Source organism: Ctenopharyngodon idella, chromosome 9 (assembly GCF_019924925.1).
Source record: "Ctenopharyngodon idella isolate HZGC_01 chromosome 9, HZGC01, whole genome shotgun sequence".
NCBI classification, from domain to species: Eukaryota; Metazoa; Chordata; class Actinopteri; order Cypriniformes; family Xenocyprididae; genus Ctenopharyngodon; species Ctenopharyngodon idella.
This window is the reverse complement of record NC_067228.1, coordinates 9,713,406-9,735,557: the sequence shown is the minus strand read 5'-3', so window position 1 is coordinate 9,735,557 and position 22,152 is coordinate 9,713,406. Positions and strand designations below refer to the sequence as shown.

Sequence of the window (22,152 nt, the reverse complement as noted above, 5' to 3'; positions counted from 1 at the left end):
ATGCATTTGCAAATGACTCACGTCTCTATTGCTCTTTAAGTCTGATAAAAGCAATTATATGCAATTTTCTCTTCTTGTCATTCCAATTCAAATTCAACATCCTGTAGTAGCTGTGACCAATTCAATTCCAGGGCTGTGTTCGAAATCGCCCCCTTTACCCTTAAATAGGGCACGTTATTGAGTGCACTCATTCAATCCCATAATGCATCGCAATAGTGAGTGTACAACTGATGTACACTCACTGGCTAGAGAATACCTATAATGCACTGTGAGAGTCGTGCCGGATGAATACCCACGTCTCCCTAGAAGACTCCACCGGCAGCTGAATCATCCATCCATCCATTTCCAAAACGCTGGTCCAATGTGGATACAGTGTAATATCATACAGGTAGGCTATACATTTCTTTTTATTTGATTATTACATTGTTTAATTAAGGTTTATACATGCTAGTTTTCATGACAGAGTACAAGATAAATCTTTTCGTTACTACTGGAGCTGCCAGTTTGCTAAGTTCCAAATGATTATCAAACAGCAAGCACAAATTATGCGAAAGGAGCAACCCTTCCAGTGCACTCAGTATCCGAATTTGCTAACTTGCTTCATTCAGGTGAATGAAGCAAGGTGGACTATATTAGTGGACTAATGTAGGGAATAGTGAATGAGGGTATAGGGAGCGATTTCAAACACAGCCCAGCTGAATTAGAAAGGGTCCAAATTCTCAAAGTGGTAGTTCATGCTAAAATGAAAATTCTTCACTCAATTCTTCAATCACCATCATGTCATCCCAAACCTGAATGACTTTTCTTTCTTCTGCGAAACACACAAGAAGATATTTTGAAGAATGTTGATAACCAAACAGTTTTGGTGACCACTAACTCCTTAAGTACGGACAAAACATCTTTTCACATTTCTCAAAATATCTCTATGTCTGTATTTTTTACTGAGCTTGTCACAATGCATTCTGGGTTTGCATTATCTACTAATTATCAGTGCTATTTTAGTATTATTTATACCATTACAGCTTTTATTAATTTTATTAATTAATGTTATTTTTTATTAATCTATTTTGAAATAACTTTTAATTTTATTTTTTCAGTTTTCATTTTAATTTCATTTTAAATTTAGTTATTTTTTATTATTATTTTTATTATTATTATTTTAATATTACTATTTAGGTTTAATTTATTTTTAATTGACCGTTCGCAAAGACCCGCCTCCTTTAGTTACTGTTGCTATGTCCGACAAGCCATACCGCACATCTCATGCCACACATGTTCTCACGCAGTGAAAAATACATCGCGGAGCAAAGAGGACACTGACAACGTATCGACAGACAAGACAGAGCAGGTTACTTCTGATATGAAACAAAGTCTCAAATTTCAAATTTTGTAATTTATTATTTATTATTTAAATAATAAATTCCGTTTTGTGGCTCTTTAATGTGAAAAAACATTTCTATTTCTAACATTTATATTTTATTTCTATTTATTGCAATTAACAAAAATGTTTTTAATAGTTTTAGTTAATGATAATAACCCTGCTAAGAACACATGCAAAGCTACTTTAGACTGTGATCACAGCAAAAGACTTAAGGCAGCATAATGTTGCCACCTTCCTTTAGCAATGCACAGAGTCTGCCTATAATGCTGTCTTTGTAGGCAGCCCACTAGGGTTTAGAACATACTAAGCATATCTTTCATAAATCTCAGTAGAAAACTCTTTAGAAAGTTACTGTTGTGTGTGTGTGTTTTTTTTTTTTTTGCATGTCACATCATGTCACAACCCCCCTCGTTCCCACCACAAACAACCGACAGATCCACCGAGGTCAAAGCAATTAAAGCTGCTCTGTTAGACAGGCAGTTTTGATATCCAGATAATTGAAAGTGAAGCCCCTGCTAAACTGTTGGTGTCCCTTTAACTTCATCTCTAACACTGTCTGCAGGTCTACTGAGCTGACAAACCCTCTGTGTTCCCTGACACCTGTGCTGTCTTCCTCTCTCTTACCTGTTTAAAATCTCAGCAGCCCAACATCGAAAAAGAGCAAGGTTGAGAAAGAATGAAGAAGAGGAAGGAGATGTGAGATGAATGATTGTGTGTGGGAGAATGACAAAATATATTTCATATGAATATTGGAAAAGATCTGTACGGATGGCCTTTAAAGTAAATTGCTTTGGATCCATTTGTTTGTCTTGGGTTTGCAGAACCCAGAGGATGTCTTTAAAGGTTCAATTCAAACAGGAGAGTTCTAGGTTCAGGTATGAGCCAACCGGGATGACATATCCACGATGTTAAATTACAGCTTTATTTAGCTAATTAGGTTACATTGTTCAGAAAAGGTGTACTTTCAAGACATCTTCAGATGTCTTTATCTACGGTCAATCCGTAGCTTATAATTAGCACGTTAGAAGCCAGACGATTGTCATCTCAACTAAAACCACCGAATATCAAGCGTCAATTTAATTACAACTATTGAAAATTCAATTGGATTTGCTTCAAACACGAAGAATGGGAGGATTCCAAGATTTCCTCAGATGAAATGAACCATGAAAGGATAAAAGGGATAATTGTTGCCTGTGATTGTATCAGTATCATCATTGTGCTTAATAAGAACCCTGTAACCTGAAATAAAATTTAACCGTAAACCACCGTCTACCCACAGTGTATTTACTCTTTCCATTATAAACTTCTCTTCCAATTGGTAGAACAATGTCAGGTGTGTTTTGGAGGATATATTATATATATATATATATATATATATAAAATTTACTTTATTTCTCTCTCTATACACCTCTCTCCCCTAAAATATATTCACATACTATCTTGTTTTACCATATTTATGTTAGCAACAGTCTGCATAATATAAGCCAAAATGCGTCAAACTTGTAGAAATGGATGGACTAATTAAAAACTAAACAAATCAGACATAGCTTTCGGTTACATCAGAATTTGAACGTCTTATTACTTAAAAACTACTGTGATGTGTATTTGTCCCTTTGAGGATTGCCATAGGTCATATTTTTCCTAGAAACTGATGGACAGTCGGCAGGGCCGTTAACTCAGTATTCCCTGAAAGACGCAGGCATAAACACCAACTCTCTCTGATTCCTGAACGACTATGTAAATGAAGCTTTACATCAGAAAAATGGGCTGAAAAAGAAGTTCATGGGATGCAGCCTTAATGAGTGTGCAGGCATGTGTGAACATTTTGCTGTTTCATGCTGTGTGTGTGTGTTGTTTGCCTGTGCTGTCACTTTCTATGTGTCACAGTCTGATTCCTTAACAATTACACCTCTAAGCCGCTTTCCTGAATGCCACTCGGAAAATACAGACTCTAGTGGTAAACATTCAAAACACAATGACCAAATGTGTAATTACTGCATAAATGTTATGGTACAGTGCCTCACAATTAGTATTTGAGGGAAACTTCAGTTTTGCATGGCTGCAGATGGTTGTCAGCTCCACAATGTTAATTTGAGAGATGGTGTTGCTTTGTACTGCTCTACAAGATCCTTACTTGAAGATCTCACCTGTTCACAAACACTGCCACTATCCAAAAAAAAAAAAAAAAAAAATACTCATGCTAAGAGGATGAGGGTTGTGACAAATGACCAATAGAAGGCACAATAAATCATTGTTTTTGTCACACATATACACACACACACACACACACACACACACACACACACTGCAGTGCCTGACCTTTTCTTCAATAAAAAAGTACTACTGGGGTCTCCAGTGATCTCACAGGGCATCAAAATTTAACCTTCACACGTAAGGCTTGTGTTGGCTCGAGTCAGTTTTTAAGCGTCTATACTTGAACACATCTATTCTGTTTCACACGTACATGTGCAATTCATTAACAGAGCACACTTGAAATGTGAAGGAAATAAGGAAGCGCAAATGCTGGTTTAGTGCACCTCTGGCCAAACTCATTTCTATTGCATTATTCATTTATTAATCTACTCATCAAAATTACTTTCATGCCTGATTATTTCATCAATAATCTATTGATAGTGCATTTTTTCTCCTCAGACTGCCATTAACCTGTTGGGCACAGAGAGACAAACCAGAGAAAATAGGCTTGTAGTCTTTTAGAACACTTTACCTTGTTCTTTCCCTGTGAATGTTATTTGTTAAAAACGCTTTCTGTTAAATTTTTTCTTCATGTCCTACTCTTGCATCTCTTTCACTCTTTTTTTTTTTTTTTTGTGGTACATTACAGTACCATCTCCAGAAGAACAATCACTTTGTCAAGTTCCAGTGGTAATAACTGCAGGGCTCAACAATAAGGATGGCCTGCTGACTCAGGGTCAGTGACGGAACAGACACATGACCTTTAGGGTCAGTGCTGCGTTCTTACATTCATTGATCTTGTACATCTATTTTGTATGCCTTACAAATGTAAATGTTTGTTTTTCTGTGATATATTGTATTCTACATTTTCATTGCAAATTCATCTTTTTTTGAAGTTTTGTCAAATTTGCAAACATGACGAAAAACTTATAGGGCCCTATCATACACCCAGCGCAATGTGTTTTTTGCTAGTTTCAGCCTGACGCCCATGGACGTGCTGATCTGAAAACGAGGTGTGTTCGCAACTGAAAACGACTGCGCCATTGACCAACAAAAACCTGGTCTAAAGTCAATGACGCAGTATTTTTTTTGTTATTTAGAGCACGTTAGTAATATGTGCCTATAGGCGGGTGCACAGCGCGCATACTCTCTGTTTGTTACACACACAGGGATGCGCAGCAGCTCACAAACATTTTCAAATATTAAAAATTAAAGGATTCCTCTCTGGAGAAGCGTTCAGTCTTTCTGCTTGCAAATTCCGCCATGTAAATAGCAAATCTGCCATGGCGTGAGCGCAACTGACTTTTAAAGGGAATGGGAGATGAAACTCTGATTGGTTTATTGCATGTTATGCCTAAAACACACCAATGACTCATTAAGAGACAAGGATAACCCTTTTGGACCATGCGTCTGGCGTGCCAACCATTTTTTCCGTCGTTAAACTAGCAAAAGAGGATCGGGAACACGCCCTAAGTGCACCTGCGCCATGCGCTTCAGACCTTGCTCTTAGATCGTTAAAATAGGGCCCATAGTCTTAAAAGCATCAATAACATTGTTGTAATGTTTTTGAAAATGTTTGCAGGGCAAGAAAAAAAGTGGACTACTTGTGCACTGTTCAAGGACTGTCAGCATGGCTTGCATTATAAGTATAAAAAAGATGGCACTAATTGTTTTGTGCACTGCAAGGAGAAGGACACACATGTTTAAATACTTGAAGAATTGTCAAGAGGACATTGGGCAATTCATTGTCTCCAAAAACAACTGAGTCCGTTCTTGTTATCATATAGAACTACACAACGATCTCTCAAGTACAGTGCTCAAAACCTGATTGTGAAAGAAAGTACTTTCACTGTGTTCTTTCTCTGTTTATTTGACATTTTTTCTTTTCCTCTGGCCTCATTAGAAGAAGCTCCTCATAGCCAGGTGGCCTAACACACACACACACACACACACACACACACACACACACACACACACACACGTACGTTTGTGTTTGAGTATGGAGTATATGTCAGAGGAGCTGCATGAAGAGGGCATTGCAAAAACAACATGCTCTATGTCTATAATAAGGTACTTGTAAATAATGTATATATCACAGTTTTACTTCATCAATAATGCATGGACCACAACAAAACATAAGTAAAAAATGTATTTTTCCTTCTCAAAATGAGTTGGTGTATAGTAACAGGCCAACTTTGTGCAATGGATTAAAATAAAAAGTATGTAGAACAAACAGTTTTTGAGACACTAAAGCCTTTTTTCACTGATAAAGATTAACCACATAAACAATCACCACAGTTGTTTGCAATAGGGCTTAATATACTGTATATGCCCAAGAAATTGGCTCACTAAAATATCCCTCTATATTTTTGTATAATTCATCTGTGAAAGGTTGGTTTAAGGTATTATTTTGAAGCCAGTAATTTAACACTATGAGTATATGAGGTGACATTTCTAAAGCCTCGGCTCGTTTTGCCCATTATCTTGAAAAGAACAGGGCAGACACTGTCTGATTTTACTCCCACATTTCAGCCTGCATGCTCTTAGAAAGACTTTCATAAGGTGAGACTAATACATAAATAATAACCTCCGGTTGTATCACTTCAGGTTAACATTTCTCAAAAGTATTGTGCCTAAAATCTTTATTCTGTACAGCTGATTTGGAAAGCCTCTGAAATGGTCATGTGAGTACAGCAACAAAATGCCTGAATACCAACTAGCCCTCTAAAACTACGATTTAAATGCATGAGATTCATCTAAACAGCTGAATCACACATAAAAATATATGCAACACTGGCTTTTGTCTGTTCATCTGTACAATACAAAGCTAAACTCACACCAGCAGTGGATGACATGGACATGAACATCTTTTGGTTAGAATGTTTATTTGTATGCATAAGAGAAAGTATGTATTATACATAATTTCTTTATTAATTGTTTTTCAGTGACCCTTTCTGCATGTCTGTTTGAGTGAGTCATGAATCATTCACAAATGATTGTTAAAAAAAAAAAAAAAACATTAATTCAGGAACCAATCAAGTTTATGAGTGAGTCACTGAATCATTCATTCAACCGAAACGTTTGCTGAATTTGGAACCGCGTACTAGCATAGTACTCTTACTATTTTTACTACATCATTATGTGTGTGCTGCCATGGTTAAAAAAGCAATAAGCTCCAAGAAGCCATGATTTATTTGCGCCTTGGCTTTTTTTGGAACTATTTCCATTGACAGAGCCAAAAGAAAGAAAGTAACTGGCAATACTGAGTGTAAAATGTAAATTAGTCAATTTTAATATAACTTGAATTGTGGATGGATGGATGGATGGATGGACGGATGGATGGATGGACAGAATGAAAGAATGATGATGGATGGATGGATGGATGGATAGATAGAACAAAAGAACAATGGATGGATGGATGGAATGACAGACAAAATGAAAGAATAATTGATGAATGGATGGATGGATGAATGGATGAATGGATGGAATGATAGACAGAGCGAAATAACGTCGGATGGATGGATGGATGGAATGATAGATAGTCTGTTTGAGTGAGTCATGAATCATTCAAAAATGATTGTTAAAAAAAAAAAAAAAAAAAAAAAAAAAAAAAAAAAATCATTCAGGACCCAATCAAGTTTATGAGTGATCATTCATTCAACTGAAACATTTGCTCTATATCATTATGTGTGTGCTGCCATGGTTAATAAAGCAATAAGCCCCAGGAAGCCATGATTTATTTGCGCTTTGGCTTTTTTTGGAACTATTTCCATTGACAGAGCCAAAAGAAAGAAAGTAACCGGCAATACCGAGTCTAAAATGTAAATTCGTCAATTTTAATATCACTTGAATTGTGGATGGATGGATGGATGGATGGGCAGAATGAAAGAACGATGGATGGATGGATGGACAGAACAAAAGAATGATGGATGGATGGATGGATGGAATGATAGACAACGAAATAACGATAGATAGATAGATAGATAGATAGATAGATAGATAGATAGAACGATGGATGGATAGATGGATAAATAGATAGACCGAACAAAAGAACGATGGATGGATGAAACGATAGACAGAACGAAATAATGATGGACGGATGGATGGATGGCCAGTCACAACACATATAAAAGTGTATAAAAAAATAGGGCTTACACTACCGTTTAACAGTTTGAGGTCAGTAAGATTATATTTTTTGAAAGAAATTAATACCTTTGTTCAGCAAGCACATATTAAATTGATCAAAGTGACAGTAAAAGACATTTATAATTTTGCAAAAGATTAGTATTTCAAATAAATCAAATTACAGTTATTTTAAACTATAATAATATTTCACAATATTACAGTTTTTACTGTATTTTTTTTTATTAAATAGATGTGCCTTGGCGAACATAACAGACTGTTTTCAAAAATACTTTAAAAAACTTAATGACCCCAAACTTTTAAGGTACTATATGTACCCTTTCTCTCTCTCTATTTGTTTTTTTTTTAATCATCAAATACCATTCAGTCACTGCTTAAATTGTCATGTCAACTACCACCTGTTGTGATGTAACTCCTGTATAACCTGGTGCACTCATATTCAAGAGCCCTTTTTTCTTTTCCTTTTAAGAATATTTTGTAAACAATTTCTGAAATAGCTCTGTTACTGTTCTGCTCAAATCATTGTTTTAACCCCCCTCCCCCCCTCCCACACACAGAACTGATATACAGTTCTGCATCTCAGAGGTGTCAGAGGTTTTTGTTTCGAATGACAAAAAGCAAAGCTCAAAGATACAACGTGGAGCTCAGATCAGACAGAGCGTGCTGTACGCTGCTTATCTATCCCAGCAGCCTTTGAGGTGCTGCTGCTCTGAGATCATTCACATGCACTCCTAGTCTGGGAGACACACGGAGGAGGAAATATGACCACCATTGGTGTGGGAGGAAGATAAACAGAGTGGTACAGACAGTAGACGGGGTTGGGGGTCCAATATCAAAGAAATAAGGCAAAATGATTCTCGCTGCATGACTGGGAGGAAGAGAGATTGAGTGAAGATTTGAACAGTGTTTTAATGTTTAGGCAGCAAACCAAAAAACAAAAATACACTTCAACACTTTTACTTTAAACATACAGTAAGTTATTTATTTCTACTTTAAAAATTTAATATCTAAAGAAATGATTAGTACTTCTGATTAAAAACTTGAGCCATATCAATGACCACAGAAACATAAGATACATCGGTCTCAACTAATGTTGCATTTAACTAGATCCTTAAATCTTTGGTTCAATCAGGATATGGGGTGTCTTACCTTGGCGATCTGAACACACCAGTTGAGCAGTAACTGGGAGCCGATGTTGTCTTTGTGTTCGTGCACGTAGTCCAGCAGACAGCCATGGGGCATGAGCTGAGTGACCAGCTGTATGGTGGGGCTCAGACACACACCCAATAAACGCACCAAGTGAGGATGCTCCATGCTGGCCATGATCAGAGCTTCCTGAAGGGAAAAAAAAACAGCAACTCAGGGCACAGGAATCCATAACCGATCAATCACAATGAGTGGTTTAAATGTAAGGTGTATATATATATATATATATATATATATATATATATATAGTCAAACCAAAAATTATTCAGACAAGACATTTTTTATATTTTTGATATATTTTTACTAGTGGGGGCAGGACACTATAGTTCATTTATGTAAGTGAGGATAGCAAAATAAAGTAAACTGTGACATATTATACTCAAAAATTCTTCATACAGTAGACTACCAGTAAAATTGATAAAAATTTGTAACCAAAAATTATTCAGACACTTTGACCTGACCATGTTTTGCTTAAGTGTTATCTGACATAATTAATATAATTTTTTTCTGAGACAGTTTAACTCTGAGATCTTGTCATATTTTATTACCATTTTTTAAACTATAGTGAATAAACTGTAATAATGAATGAAATGTTCAAGGTGTCTGAATAAATTTTGGTTTGACTGTATACACACACACACACACACGTGTAAAGTATATATATTAGGGGCGTAACGATACCCTCATGTCGATATATATCACAATACTGAACTCACGATATAATATTATTGCGATATTCCAAGACATATGGTAAAAGGTTAACAAAAAATGTACTGTTGATTAAAATGCTAAATTTGGTATTACATTGGGGGTGGAAATGAATAGGCTTGGACTTGGTGCTGGTAAACCAATGCACAGGACAATGGTGACACCAGAATAAAAATATTCATAATTCTGAAGCTGAAAATACAGAATTATTTTAGATGAATATGCTTACAATCTGTCACTGACTAGATATATTTAAAGTAATGTAGGCCACCAGTAACATAAGACATTTGGCATTATCAGGACCCACAAATATTCCCCCATTATATTATTATGCATTATATTCAACATTGTATACAGTAGGTTAATGTCGTACTGACACTAAAACTCTGTAAACTTGAATTTTTTCTCACACAGTAATTTTCATTTTGGATGAACTATACACTATACATATTGTCACTATCCACGATACATATTGTTGCATTTTTGTATTGCGATATAATGTGACACAATATATTGTTTCATTGTTGCACAGCTCATACCAAAAATAAATTATCTGTTAAAAGATGGCACATTCTGAGACGAGATAAAACACTGCATGACTTATTGGACTACAAATATGTGAGACTGAATGACAGTGTGTTATATTTGACAAATGAGAGCATGTTTCAATTACAAAAACCGAAGTGCACACATCTTACAGTTACAAACAGATTTAGTACAGACAGTTTATTAAAAATGTGTTCTGAAGCACTTCTCATGCATGTTGAAACACACACCCATGATGTCCCACTGAGATTCATCTGTGAAACAGCCCCACAGTTATAGTCTGCTACAATGAGCATAGTCTGCAAAATGAGTGTTGGATTTATTCGCTTTGTTTCACGACACTTGCATAAGCTGGAGGATTTACAAGGCAGCCTTATTACCCATAAATCACTAACACAGCACACTCGCATGGTGAAGATGACCATCTACAATATCCGGTCTTTATGCTTGCATGAAAGAGTCTTAGGCCTATCCAGTCTAATTCCAGTTTATATCCAACATATTTAACCTGTGGTCCAAACAAAAGATGGCACAGAGTATAAAAGCATCAGGGACTAAGAACGTAAAAAATACATATAATTTCCACAAACAGCTGAGGGGATAATTCAGAAATAATATCCAAACCTCGGGCCATAAGGTTATATTACTGCAATAAAAGATACCTCAGCCATTAATATGATTTCAAGCCTTCGAGGGATCCTCTTACGTTTGTTCGAACATTTTAAAAACTAAAATAGTGTGTAACACACATCCTACATCCACAAACACACACACAAACCCATTATCTGAGCACTACATAAAATTACACACTTGACAGTTATATAATGAGCATTCACACTCCTGCTATTCTCCAGCTGCTGAGATGATTGCGTGCACGCATGCTGCTCGCCCAATCAACAGCGGAGGCCAGTGTCTACACGTCCGATCCGCCTTCACGTGCTTCTGTGGTTTAAGCGCAGTATGAGTGGATCTACAAACCCCTAAGAATATTCTGAAAGTGAAATGCCCATTAACACTGATGAATTGTGGGAGATACCATACATGGGGGAGTCATGGAGAGGCTGCTCTAATACATGCACATATGCACAAATATCTTAGACAAACACATGAGGAGCTAACATGAAAAAGAACTGGCATCTACACGCAAATAGGCAAAAGTAACCTATTTTAGATTGCACTCAACATGTGCGTGAAAAGGGCTTTGGTAAGTGTTTCATAGTCCTTGCATCATCTAAGAGGATGTTTCAAGGTTTACATGCATTTTTCCTTTTGAACTACTAAAGAGCTGAATATTCGCTTAGTGGAATTACACAAACTACAGCTGCAAGCCTTGCAGCATAGTGACACTCACATCCATGAACTCTACATTGGCTTTGGGGCCCGTCGCCTCGTTCAAGATCTTTATGGCAACGGGAATCTTCACAGTCTCACCCTCAGGAACCCAGATGCCCTGAAATCACAAAAGAGATATTTCTTAGATGGAATTGGGTGAACTTGGGTGGACTTTTTTACTGAAGAAAATATGAATGTTCATGCAAAACTTGCATGCATAGATGCTAGGTTGTTGATAAAATGTTCTGGCCTGTTCTTAACACACTGCTAAGGTGTTCTTGGTGGTTAGTTGGTTGTTAGGTGGTTAAAAAGAGTCTACCCACAAATACCCATTTCAAAGTAAGTCTATTGGATATTTTCATGATTTTTGATCACTTTGATATGAAGTGTACTATAGATCCAAAGTTTAGGGTTGGTAAAATGTTTGGTTACATTTTATTTTACAGTGCCGTAGTTACATTGTAATTACTCAAATAAGTACTGAGTACTATTAATTAACTACATGTACTTATTATAGAGTTACACTTAGGGTTAAGGTTTGGTTTAGGGTTAGTTACTTGTAATTATGCATAATTTACTGTTATTAATGTAGTAAGTGCATGTATAACGTGTAACTATGGCACTGTAAAATAAAGTGTTATCAAATGTTTTAATGTTTTTGAAAGTGGTCTCTTATGCTCACCAAGGCTGCATTTATTTGACCAATACAGTACAAACAATAATATTGTGAAATATCATTACAATTACAATTTTCAGCAGCTATTACTCTAGTCTTCAGAAAACAGTTGTGCTGCTTAATATTTTTGAGGAAACATGAAACTTTTTTCAGGTTTTAAAAAAAATAATTTTTTTTTAATAAATAGAAAGAACAGCATTTATTTGAAGTAGAATTTTTTGTATCGATGTAAAAGTATTTTTTGATTAATTTAATACATCCTCGCTGAATAGAAATAAAATAAAAAATAACAACATACTGACTCTTAACTTTTAAATGCTAGTGTATCTTTCATGTCCATAGCACTGTATGGGACAAGTTATGCACAAAAAAACAAAACAAAACAACAACAAAAAAATTTAATATTTACTGTTAAGGGTTTTGATAATCACCCAGCAAATGTATGTTCAGTAGTAATCATAATGTTTTCCTTATCAAAATATATGGGTTATACAGATCTTTCGGTGACACTTTGGTATGGGAAACACATATTCACTATCAACTATGACTTTTGCCTCAATAAACTCCTAATTTCTTGCTTATAAATAGTTAGTAGGGTAGTTGTTGTAGCGTTTAAGTTTAGGTATGGGGTAGGATATAGGGATATAGAATATGGTCATGCAGAATAAGGCATTAATATGTGCTTTCTAAGTACTAATAAACAGCCAATATGCAAGCTAATAAGCAACTAGTTAAAAGTAAGAATTGTTCCCCATACTAAAGTGTTACTGATCTTTCTTCAGTTCCCTCTATCTACACTCTGATGTTATTACCTTGTAGACGGTGCCGAAGGCCCCGGCTCCCAGAATCTTCACCCGTTTCAGCTCGGTCTCTTTCAGAATGCGCAGTTGGGCCTGGTTTGGGGCTGCACCGCTGGGCGTCAGAGGCTCTACCAACTGAGACACACAAAACAACGGAAGGGAGACACTGTCAGTGACGCTACAATCAATCTGGACAATCAATGAACATTCGGCCCTAACTCAAACAAATTGAAGAGCCCAGAACATAGTGTATGAATTCCCTGTAATTTATTTAGTCTTTCTGTTCCCTTATGTGGCGCATATAAGAGTTTGGGAGTTCAATCAATGCATAAAAACCCCTGGCGATAAAGGAGCTATTGAAATGTGACGAGAGAGAGAGAGCGAGAGAGACAGAGATAAGAGGAAAAAGCAAAGACAGAAGATACAGGAAAGAAAGACAGAAATAGAGAAGGTTAACCTGATAAAAATATGAAGGGAGAGAGTGTGTAGGAGAGATTGGGAAGCGTAAGAGAGAATGAGAGATAGAGAGAGAGAGCGTAAATCAGCCGTTCTATCGACCCTTTGCGGCGTCCCCCGGCTCATCACAGCCGCCTGATTAAAAAACAATAGCGCTTCTTCATTTAAATGGAATTGTAAATCAGGAGCTCGAACACAGAAGGCGGAGGAGAGCCAGGGGAGGGGACGAGCTGTGATCCAGGGAGCTGTCCGCTGCAGGCGGTGCTGAAACACAGATCAGGAGCTGTCCGTGGTGCTGATAAACATAAGCAGAATTCTGCTGCTCCAACTTGTAATTGTGTTGCTCCAGCTAAATATGAATTTATAGTGAGAGAAACACCCTATTCCGGTGAAAATTGAGATATGGGAACGTTCAAGACCATTTGGGTTATTGGCATACATGATGTCCATTTTCACAAATATGTGCTTTCTTATGTGGCATGCGTGGGCCTGCTCCAGATTATTCTATGGAGTAACTGAAGAGAGCATTACAAAGCCTGAGGCCATACGGATATATGTACGCATGACGAGGAGAGGTCGGAACCTTCGGGCACAGAAACGCGGGATCCTTGCGTAACCTGCACTCTTATGAACCCTCCACCCACACTGCAATATGAAAAATAAACTACGATATTAGGAGGATGAATAGAACGAGAATAAGTAAATGAAAAGGAAGGACAGAAACAGTAAGCATTAAGAGGAAAAATAAGCCATAAGTGAGGCCATCATCCCACCAGCAAGGACACGACTTCTCATAAATGTTAATTTAATTAACACATACAATCTCTTTATAAAGAGGTGCTATTATCCTAAGAACTGGAATAATCCAGTTTGACTGTTCATGAGGTTTACATAGTAATCAAAAGTAGATTGAGTTAAGTAGATTTTAAAAGTTAAAAGTCTTTATAAGTTTATTATATAAAAGTCTTTATAAGTTTTATAAAGTTGAAATATGTTTGGTTATTGAAATCTTAATTAACTGTAATTTTCCATGAAAAGGGTACAAAATAGGGCCTAAAAGAGTAATTTTTTTTTAGTAATTTTCAATAAATGGTCAGTAAAAGGAAGTGGTTAACCTTCGGAAAATGTGGATGAACAAACTTAGGAGGCCATACTTAATAATATATATGCTCTTTTCTATTTTATTTTCATTTTACAATGAGGTTTGCCATTTTTGCAACTCCGTTACCAGAATTTGTGACATTTAAATACAGTTTAATACCTTGATTTGTGTCATTTTGCTATTTTCTAATTATATACAATACATTTACTTAATACTTAAGATAATACAGACATTTGATGTGTTTAAAACTTTTCATGCAAGGTTAATTTTGTTAGATAAAAGTTCATCAAACATGTCTAATAGGTGTCTAAACAAAAAAACACTGGGTGCTGCTAAAGCTTTGAAAGAATGTGTGCCACATTAAAAGAACTAACTTTTATCTTATTGTGTTCATGTGAGCACCATTTGTGGTGTGAAACTGGTTTGAAAAGTGGACCAAGTCAAGAATTCACCTTGTGTAAAACAAGCACAATATAATGACTAAACAAGGGCAAGTTCCTTTTTCAACTTATGAAAAATTTCATAAGGAAAGGACCTCACTCATCGTCCCTCACTGGTGGGTACTTCTCAAGAGACTTATCCATCTCTGATTTGTTTTCAAATTCCTTCTGGTTTTCAGGCCCCATGGAATTGGGGGAGAGAATGGTCTTTAGGAAGTTTTCTGTCTGTTTTCTGAACCCATGCTTAGTAAAAAAAAAAAAAAAAATAAGAAAAAAGAAGCTGGTCTGTGTCTAACCTCAGTCTCCAAGAAGCGTCTCAAGGCTCTCTTCTTCTTGATGCTCTTCCTTCTGACTGATATAGCAACACTCAGCCCCACGATGATCACCACAAACAATCCCCCAATAACCCCAGCCGCAATGAGGGGAGTCCTGAGGGAAACACAGGAGAGAAAATAAACATTAGCCATAAGCAATAACAATAAACTACTAGGTAATTGGTCCCATATCACATAAACCAGTGCTTCTCATCTGGTTCTGCTTCATGACTAAGATATTTTATAAATAACATCAGACATCATTAAAATGAAACACTGAAATGTATGAATAAATAAAAACATCCATTTATTAATTTATTGAATACCACATTTTTGGAAAAACTCAACAGACTTATCTTTATAGTTGAGAACCACTGACACATACTATAGAAGAACAAAAGAGCTGTACAGCTCACTAGAGAAACCCATCAGAGGAGTGGGCTGAGAATTGCCAATATCCCATAAATGAGAAGGAACCTGAACAAAGCCTCACTCTCAGAAAGAAAGGAGATATTTGGTTGGATGTGTCTACAAAAAGCCTTTCCAACTGCTGTCATCTTGCATCAGTCCTCTCTGGGCTGTACTTTGAGCTTTCAGTTTGAATCTCCATCTGAAAATGTTCCTTTAGCATTATTGAAAGGCCTAATTCAGTTAGCATGGAAGACGGCAGCACTAAATCAGTGTAGACTGCATACAATACATAGCACATGCTGTCCTATTACAGGTCTTTCATTAAGATCCAACTCTTCAGACTGCCAGTCTTACTATCTAATTGTCTCTGCACTTCTTCATCCTTATTTCTAACAGCACATGGATATAAAGTAGACTCGCCGCTTTGGGGTGGGTATTAAAAAATATCCCGGGCCCAAGTATAAAGTGTTCTTTTTAGTTTTTCTGGGAAAAAAAAGATGTAAGCAAGCATATAAGCGGCATACACACAGGATGTGCTCATGTTCCAACTGTGCTATTTTATAATTGTTGGATGGGTATCTTTGGCATTTTATCTCAAATTTGCCATTTGTTTTTGCATCTTGTAGGTTTAGCATTGTAAAGACACCATATTAAGTTCAAAATAGCTAAATTGTTATGCAATGAACATCATGTTGAAGGACCAATAACAAATACAAATAATTCATCCTTTTTTTTCTCTCTCTTTTTTTTTTTTTTTACTGTTTAAAGTGTCTTGTGCTGTTTATTTCTCAAGACACTTACTTCAGTGATTTCTGACAGGTTGCAGGAACATTTTTGGTTATTCAATAAAACAAATTGCTTACAGCAAATTTAATATCTTAATTACGGCTGACTGGCAAAAAGCCTGGGCTTAAAATGCATCTTGAGACCCTCCCGTTTTGTTCTATTCCATTAAACTTGTCCAGTGTATATCTCTGTACGGAAGAGTTTAGAGCCTTAAACCAAGCTGTTTGTGTTTGGTCTTCCCTCCTGTGTAAATTTGGAACTGTAAGTTTGTGAAATGGAAATGAATTCCCACTCAATATAGTGAGGACAGTGAAGCATTGCCCAGGCATGATGAGCGATAGACTGCTAGATTATCTATGGGCGAGATGAGAATCTCTCCCGTTAATTTGATATTGATCTGCAGTCAGAATACAAAGCTTATGAGCCACGGAGACCATAGCTGAGTGCATACCATCACCCACCAAAGCCTGTGTGAGTGTATAGATCCCACATGCGTGAGGGAGCTTCTTTCGCACTGACAATGAGCAGGCAATTATGTTGATGCTGCATTGCTGTCAGCACGCACCGTGCCACTGCCGTATATTGCAGGGGAAGGAGGACAGGATACCTGACATCTTGTTTTATGTAACCTGCCATGTCTTTTCCAAATGTGCAAGAGAGACTCTAGAGAGAAACACTTAGAATACACATTACAGAGAGGTTAAACAAGGATTTTGGGTGGTACGGCTGTGATTCTGATGCCCTAGGCGAGATAAGACATGACCCACCCATCCAGTATTACTTACATTGAAACCATTCTGTGATAGTATTATATAAACAAAGTATCTAGAAAGAAAAAAAAATACTGTTACAGCCTGTGCCTTAAGAGTGTTTTGGTTTTCTCTATGTGTAACATCATGACTCTGTTATTTTCATTCTCTGTCTGAGTTTGATTGTTTAGGTCCGCCCCTGTGCACCTGCGTCTAGTTGTGTGCGCTGTTTGATTGACTATATGAAGGACGCTGAAGCGGAGCATGGCAGGAGAGAGGAGATACACCAGCAAACAAGCTTCTTTGTTTCTTTATTTGTCTTTCTTTATTTCTTAAGTGGATTTGTTAATTTCTGTTTTGCTTTGGTTAAAGTTTCAGGTATTAATATTATTAATTTGGGTTAATTGTCTTCTGTTATATTTGGAATTATTTTATTTGTTCTTGTTTTTCGTACGATACGTGTTCCCGATTCTTTGCCTTTTAATAAATATTTAGTAATGTATTTGGGTTTCATGTGTCCTTCCTTTATGTTACATTTTCCCCTTTCTGACGACTTTAAGTAGGGGTTTGTAACATAAATTGGGGGCTCGTCCAGGATTTTTTTTTAATTTTGTGTTATTGAGCAAACTATTATAATTGTGCAAAACAAACTCCGGATAGAGTAAACCATGAGGACCATGACTAGTGCCGGCCCTTACTATGGTTTACTGATTTGTTGTTTTCTTTTGTTATTTTAGTTTTTTAATTTTAGAGGTAATCTGGGGGGAGGTTTGCTTCTCAAATGGTACCCTCTGAAGACTAGTTAGGTCTTATTTAGTTTTTGGATAGGTAGATTTAGGCCTGGAGTCATTTGCACTATTATATTATGTTTGCACTATTATATTCTATTATATATTAAATAAATAATCTAATATAAACGTAACAATTCTATTTAATATATATAATATGTACACTACCATTCAAAAGTCTGAGGTCAGTAAAATTTTGGGAACAAGATTTTTTATTTTTTTTTAATACACATGTAATATACGGATAAATATGCAAATGCCATTAAATAGCCACTCATGCTTTTTGTTGTGAAAAATATCATCTTTATCTGACTCTACAGGCTGTTGTGAGTGTTGACTATCACCTGCCTCTCACCTTGTCCACACTAGAGATGTTCAACTCTCTCCTGGGCGTGTTTGGTCTAAAAGGATAGCAATGTGTTTTATCAGGATTACTCCCTCCAGCCTTTACTCTGATAGTCTGTCCAAACAACCAGTATACACTCTTGCTCTATAGTACACTATTAGGACAGGACAGAACTATATGTATGTGTGTGTGTGAGAGAGAGCAAATAGTCTAGATATAAATCCTGGTCCACATTACAACTCATTCTGGCCAAAAAAAAAAAAAAAAGTCTTTGGAAATGCTCAGTAAAGAATAAGACTTCATATGCCAGTGGATATAAACCTAAGCTCCCTGTTTTTAAAAATATTATCTAAAGAGAGCCAATCAGATTGCAGCTTGTGAGAACCTTTTGCCCTAGTTGTTTTCAATATGCATCAAGCAGTCCGTGAACAGTCAGTGGTTGTGATGTGTGAGGCCGAGACAAACGATTTCTAGCTTAGCTTCCCTCCCCTGCCAGGACTGTGTGTAACACTATGGCGGACATGAAACAGCAAACACATTTGCTCTGAGCAGTTAATGGTATTTTGTTCCAGCTTTCCCATGAGAACAAAAGAAAGTGATATCAATTTATCAAATATGCCATGAAGCAAATGTACACGCACACACACGCGCAGGCCTCACAGCATCACATTAATCACAGAACTGTGGCCTGGTCATTATATAACATTTTTTTCCCCCATTGTGCATTTTTGTGTTAAAGCAGAGCTCTATGTTGAAAGGCAGCTGGCACTAAAACAATGAGCCATGTGTGTGTGTGTGTTAATGATGTCATCAACACAGGAATGAGCCAATCAGATGCAGCTGGGTTTGACAAACCAAGAGCCTTGTACTGTACGCAGCCAGTGGAGGATGAATTTTATTGTACAGTGAGAAACCACTAGTGAAAATGCCTCTATTTTGCAAGCTTTGCTCATTTAAAATAACATTTCATTACAAATTATATTATAGCATATCTATTTGAGTGAAAACTTCATGTGATCAAAGTCCCACATTTGCTTATTTAAATAGTAACCAAGAAATTAAAAATATATTAAAATTACAAATAATATTTCTTCATTCTACATCAATGTTTTGTAACTTTTCTAAAGTAAAACTGAAAAATTCTGAGATTTTCAATGTAGTCTTAGACATTTGGATCCCACTGCTTGTGTACAGAAGTCTTGTAACTGAATCATCAATATGACATAACAGTGTGTGTGTGTGTGTGTGTGTGTGTGTGTAGAACTGTGTGGTGTAAAGGATCTCCAGACACAGTGATTTTCTATTGATGCCAGTCTGACTAGAATCAAGTGTTGGACATTGGGCAGAACACCAAAATAGAGACCATGAATAAATGATGGCTTAAGGTAGGGCGAGCAAGACAGAAAATAAAGATAAGAGAGAAACTGGTGACAGAATTCTGACCTTGCAAACCTACTGACAGTGGAAGTCACTGTGCCTTAGAGAATGTGTGTGTGTGTGAGAGAGAGAGAGAGAGAGAGATAACACGCAGAGTAGTAAATTATTTTATATAAAAAAAAAAATCAAGAAATCTGAAAAAAATCTAAATCATTTGAGCCATGGGAGACCCAAGTCCTGGCTCAAGGTACTGCTGCCCTCTCTCTTCTCCCATTGTTTTCTATTAATTAAAGGTGAAAAACCCTAAATATATATAAATATAAATATATATTAAATGAGTGTACCTGTCCATCATGCCAATGCAGTCTTGCAGACGAGGCCCTGTGCATCTGAAACAATAATTACAGAAAACAAATGAATAAATAAGTAAACATCCAAACACACACACACACACACACACACACACACTTGTATATGTGGTTTACGGGGACTCTCCATAGACGTAACGGTTTTTATACTGTACAAACTGTATATTCTATCCCCCTACACTACCCCTACCCCTAAACCTACCCATCACAGAAAACTGTCTGCATTTTTTAAATTAAAAAAAAAAAAACACCATTTAGTATGTTTTTTAAGCCACTTGGTTTACGAGGACACAGGAACCATGTTTACTTTGTAATACCCATGTCATTTACACATTTGTGTCTTCATAAACCATGTATACAAGAACACACACACACACCCCCTTGTTCATACTACTTTGTGGGGTCCAAATGACCCCACTAAGATAGTAAGATCAGGAATTTATGACGTTGTGGGGTCCTTCAGTTCACAAAAAGTATTCTTGTCGCTTCATAAAATTAAGGTTGTAGTCACTGTAGTCACGTCGACTTTTTAACAATGTCTTTAGTACCTTTCTGGACCTTGAAAGCGGTGGTTGAATTGCTGTCTATGAACGAGTTAGATACCTCTCAGATTTCATCAAAAATATCTTAATTTGTATTCTGAAGATGAACGAAGGTCTTATGGGTGTGGAACAACATGTAGTTAACAACATGTGAGTAATTAATGACAGAATTTTAATTTCTGGTTGAACTAACCCTTTAACGGTCAAACAAAAACACAATAAAATCATCTCAAAACTGCTTAATTATATATTGTCACAATTCATGAAATCTACCAGTGCTAGACCTATTTTCAAGACACTGTCTCTCCTTTCTTTTTCTTGACATCTGAGTTCCTGCCCTTCCACCCTGATGCTCACAGCTCTTGTCGTTTTGTCAGCAAACCGCTAACATCACTAATCGTCCCTGGCTGACAGCGATCGCAGATCAGACAGTCAGCAGATGAGGGCTTTCATGTGACACAGGAGGAAGAAAAGTGAATCCATGACTCAGTGTGAAGATTCCTTGAGCAGATAATGTTTTTCTGCAGGAAATTTGAGCCGTCTCTCATGTAACCCCAAGGGGCTGAGGTTAAGTTGCAGGTGCCCAGCTGGATAAATTCGGAGAGCGTGATGGTTATCATTTAGACTAAAGTTAGATGGCAGAGACGCAGCAAGGGCAAACTCCTTCCTCTAAAATTAATGATCCTTTATGCACAGCCAGCTCCGAGGACACAAGAGCTCTAAAAAGGGTCAGTGCATTGACAAATAGGCTCTCTGAACTTCCTGAGGCTAGAACTGACGTGGCAAACAAGCACAGGAAATAGTTGGACTGCTACAGATATATTTCCCCCACACACACTCACAAATTGCAAACATTTAACAAACATGTCCATACCCCTGGGTGCAGTTGACATGGCAGGGGTGACACTCATTGTTGGCCTCAGCATATTTGAAGATGAAGCTGTTTGCTCCCTGTAGGCCATCAGGGCATTTTTCCACGCAGTTGGGTCCGTCTTTAAAGTGAAGACATTTAACACAGTGATCAGGACCCTGCAAGAGAGAGAGAGAGAGAGAGAAAGTGGAGAAAAGAGACACATAAAATACCAGCAACTATGGATAATAACCATCCCTCACCACACACACAATGACCATAACAATCAGCTGGCACAGGATTTATGGCGGTAATATGGAGAGAGGAGACCGAAGAGGGGGAATTGTTAGCTTAGATATCAATATGAGCACCCTTAGAGTCATCCGAACACCTCATCAACCAGAAAGACAAATAACACTTTGCGGACAATAGGAAGAGATACTCCGTATTGTTCTATTAAGGGTGGAAAATGCACGCTGCGCCTACCTAACCTTGAGGAACATCTGTATGCGAGTGTATCAGTCTGTGCTCTTTGAGACCGAGGCTGATATGTGCTTCTTTATGAGTGAATCTCTTGTGAGAGATGAATAAATGCCTTGCAGCAATTACAGCTGCTCTTCATTTCATGCTGTAAACCT

General features: G+C 36.9%; 1 protein-coding gene across 2 annotated transcripts in view; it reads right to left on the bottom strand.

The window, feature by feature from the left end:
* Positions 1 to 22,152, bottom strand: part of erbb4b (erb-b2 receptor tyrosine kinase 4b) — a 318,456-nt gene that overhangs the window by 34,479 nt on the left and 261,825 nt on the right. For both annotated transcript variants that reach the window (XM_051905832.1, XM_051905833.1), the window contains 6 exons: positions 21,539 to 21,693; positions 20,099 to 20,143; positions 15,280 to 15,412; positions 12,998 to 13,120; positions 11,529 to 11,627; positions 8,867 to 9,052 (listed from right to left, as the gene is read on the bottom strand). In XM_051905832.1, the coding sequence (XP_051761792.1) occupies positions 8,867 to 9,052; positions 11,529 to 11,627; positions 12,998 to 13,120; positions 15,280 to 15,412; positions 20,099 to 20,143; positions 21,539 to 21,693 (741 nt within the window). The remainder of the gene's footprint in view (positions 1 to 8,866; positions 9,053 to 11,528; positions 11,628 to 12,997; positions 13,121 to 15,279; positions 15,413 to 20,098; positions 20,144 to 21,538; positions 21,694 to 22,152) is intronic.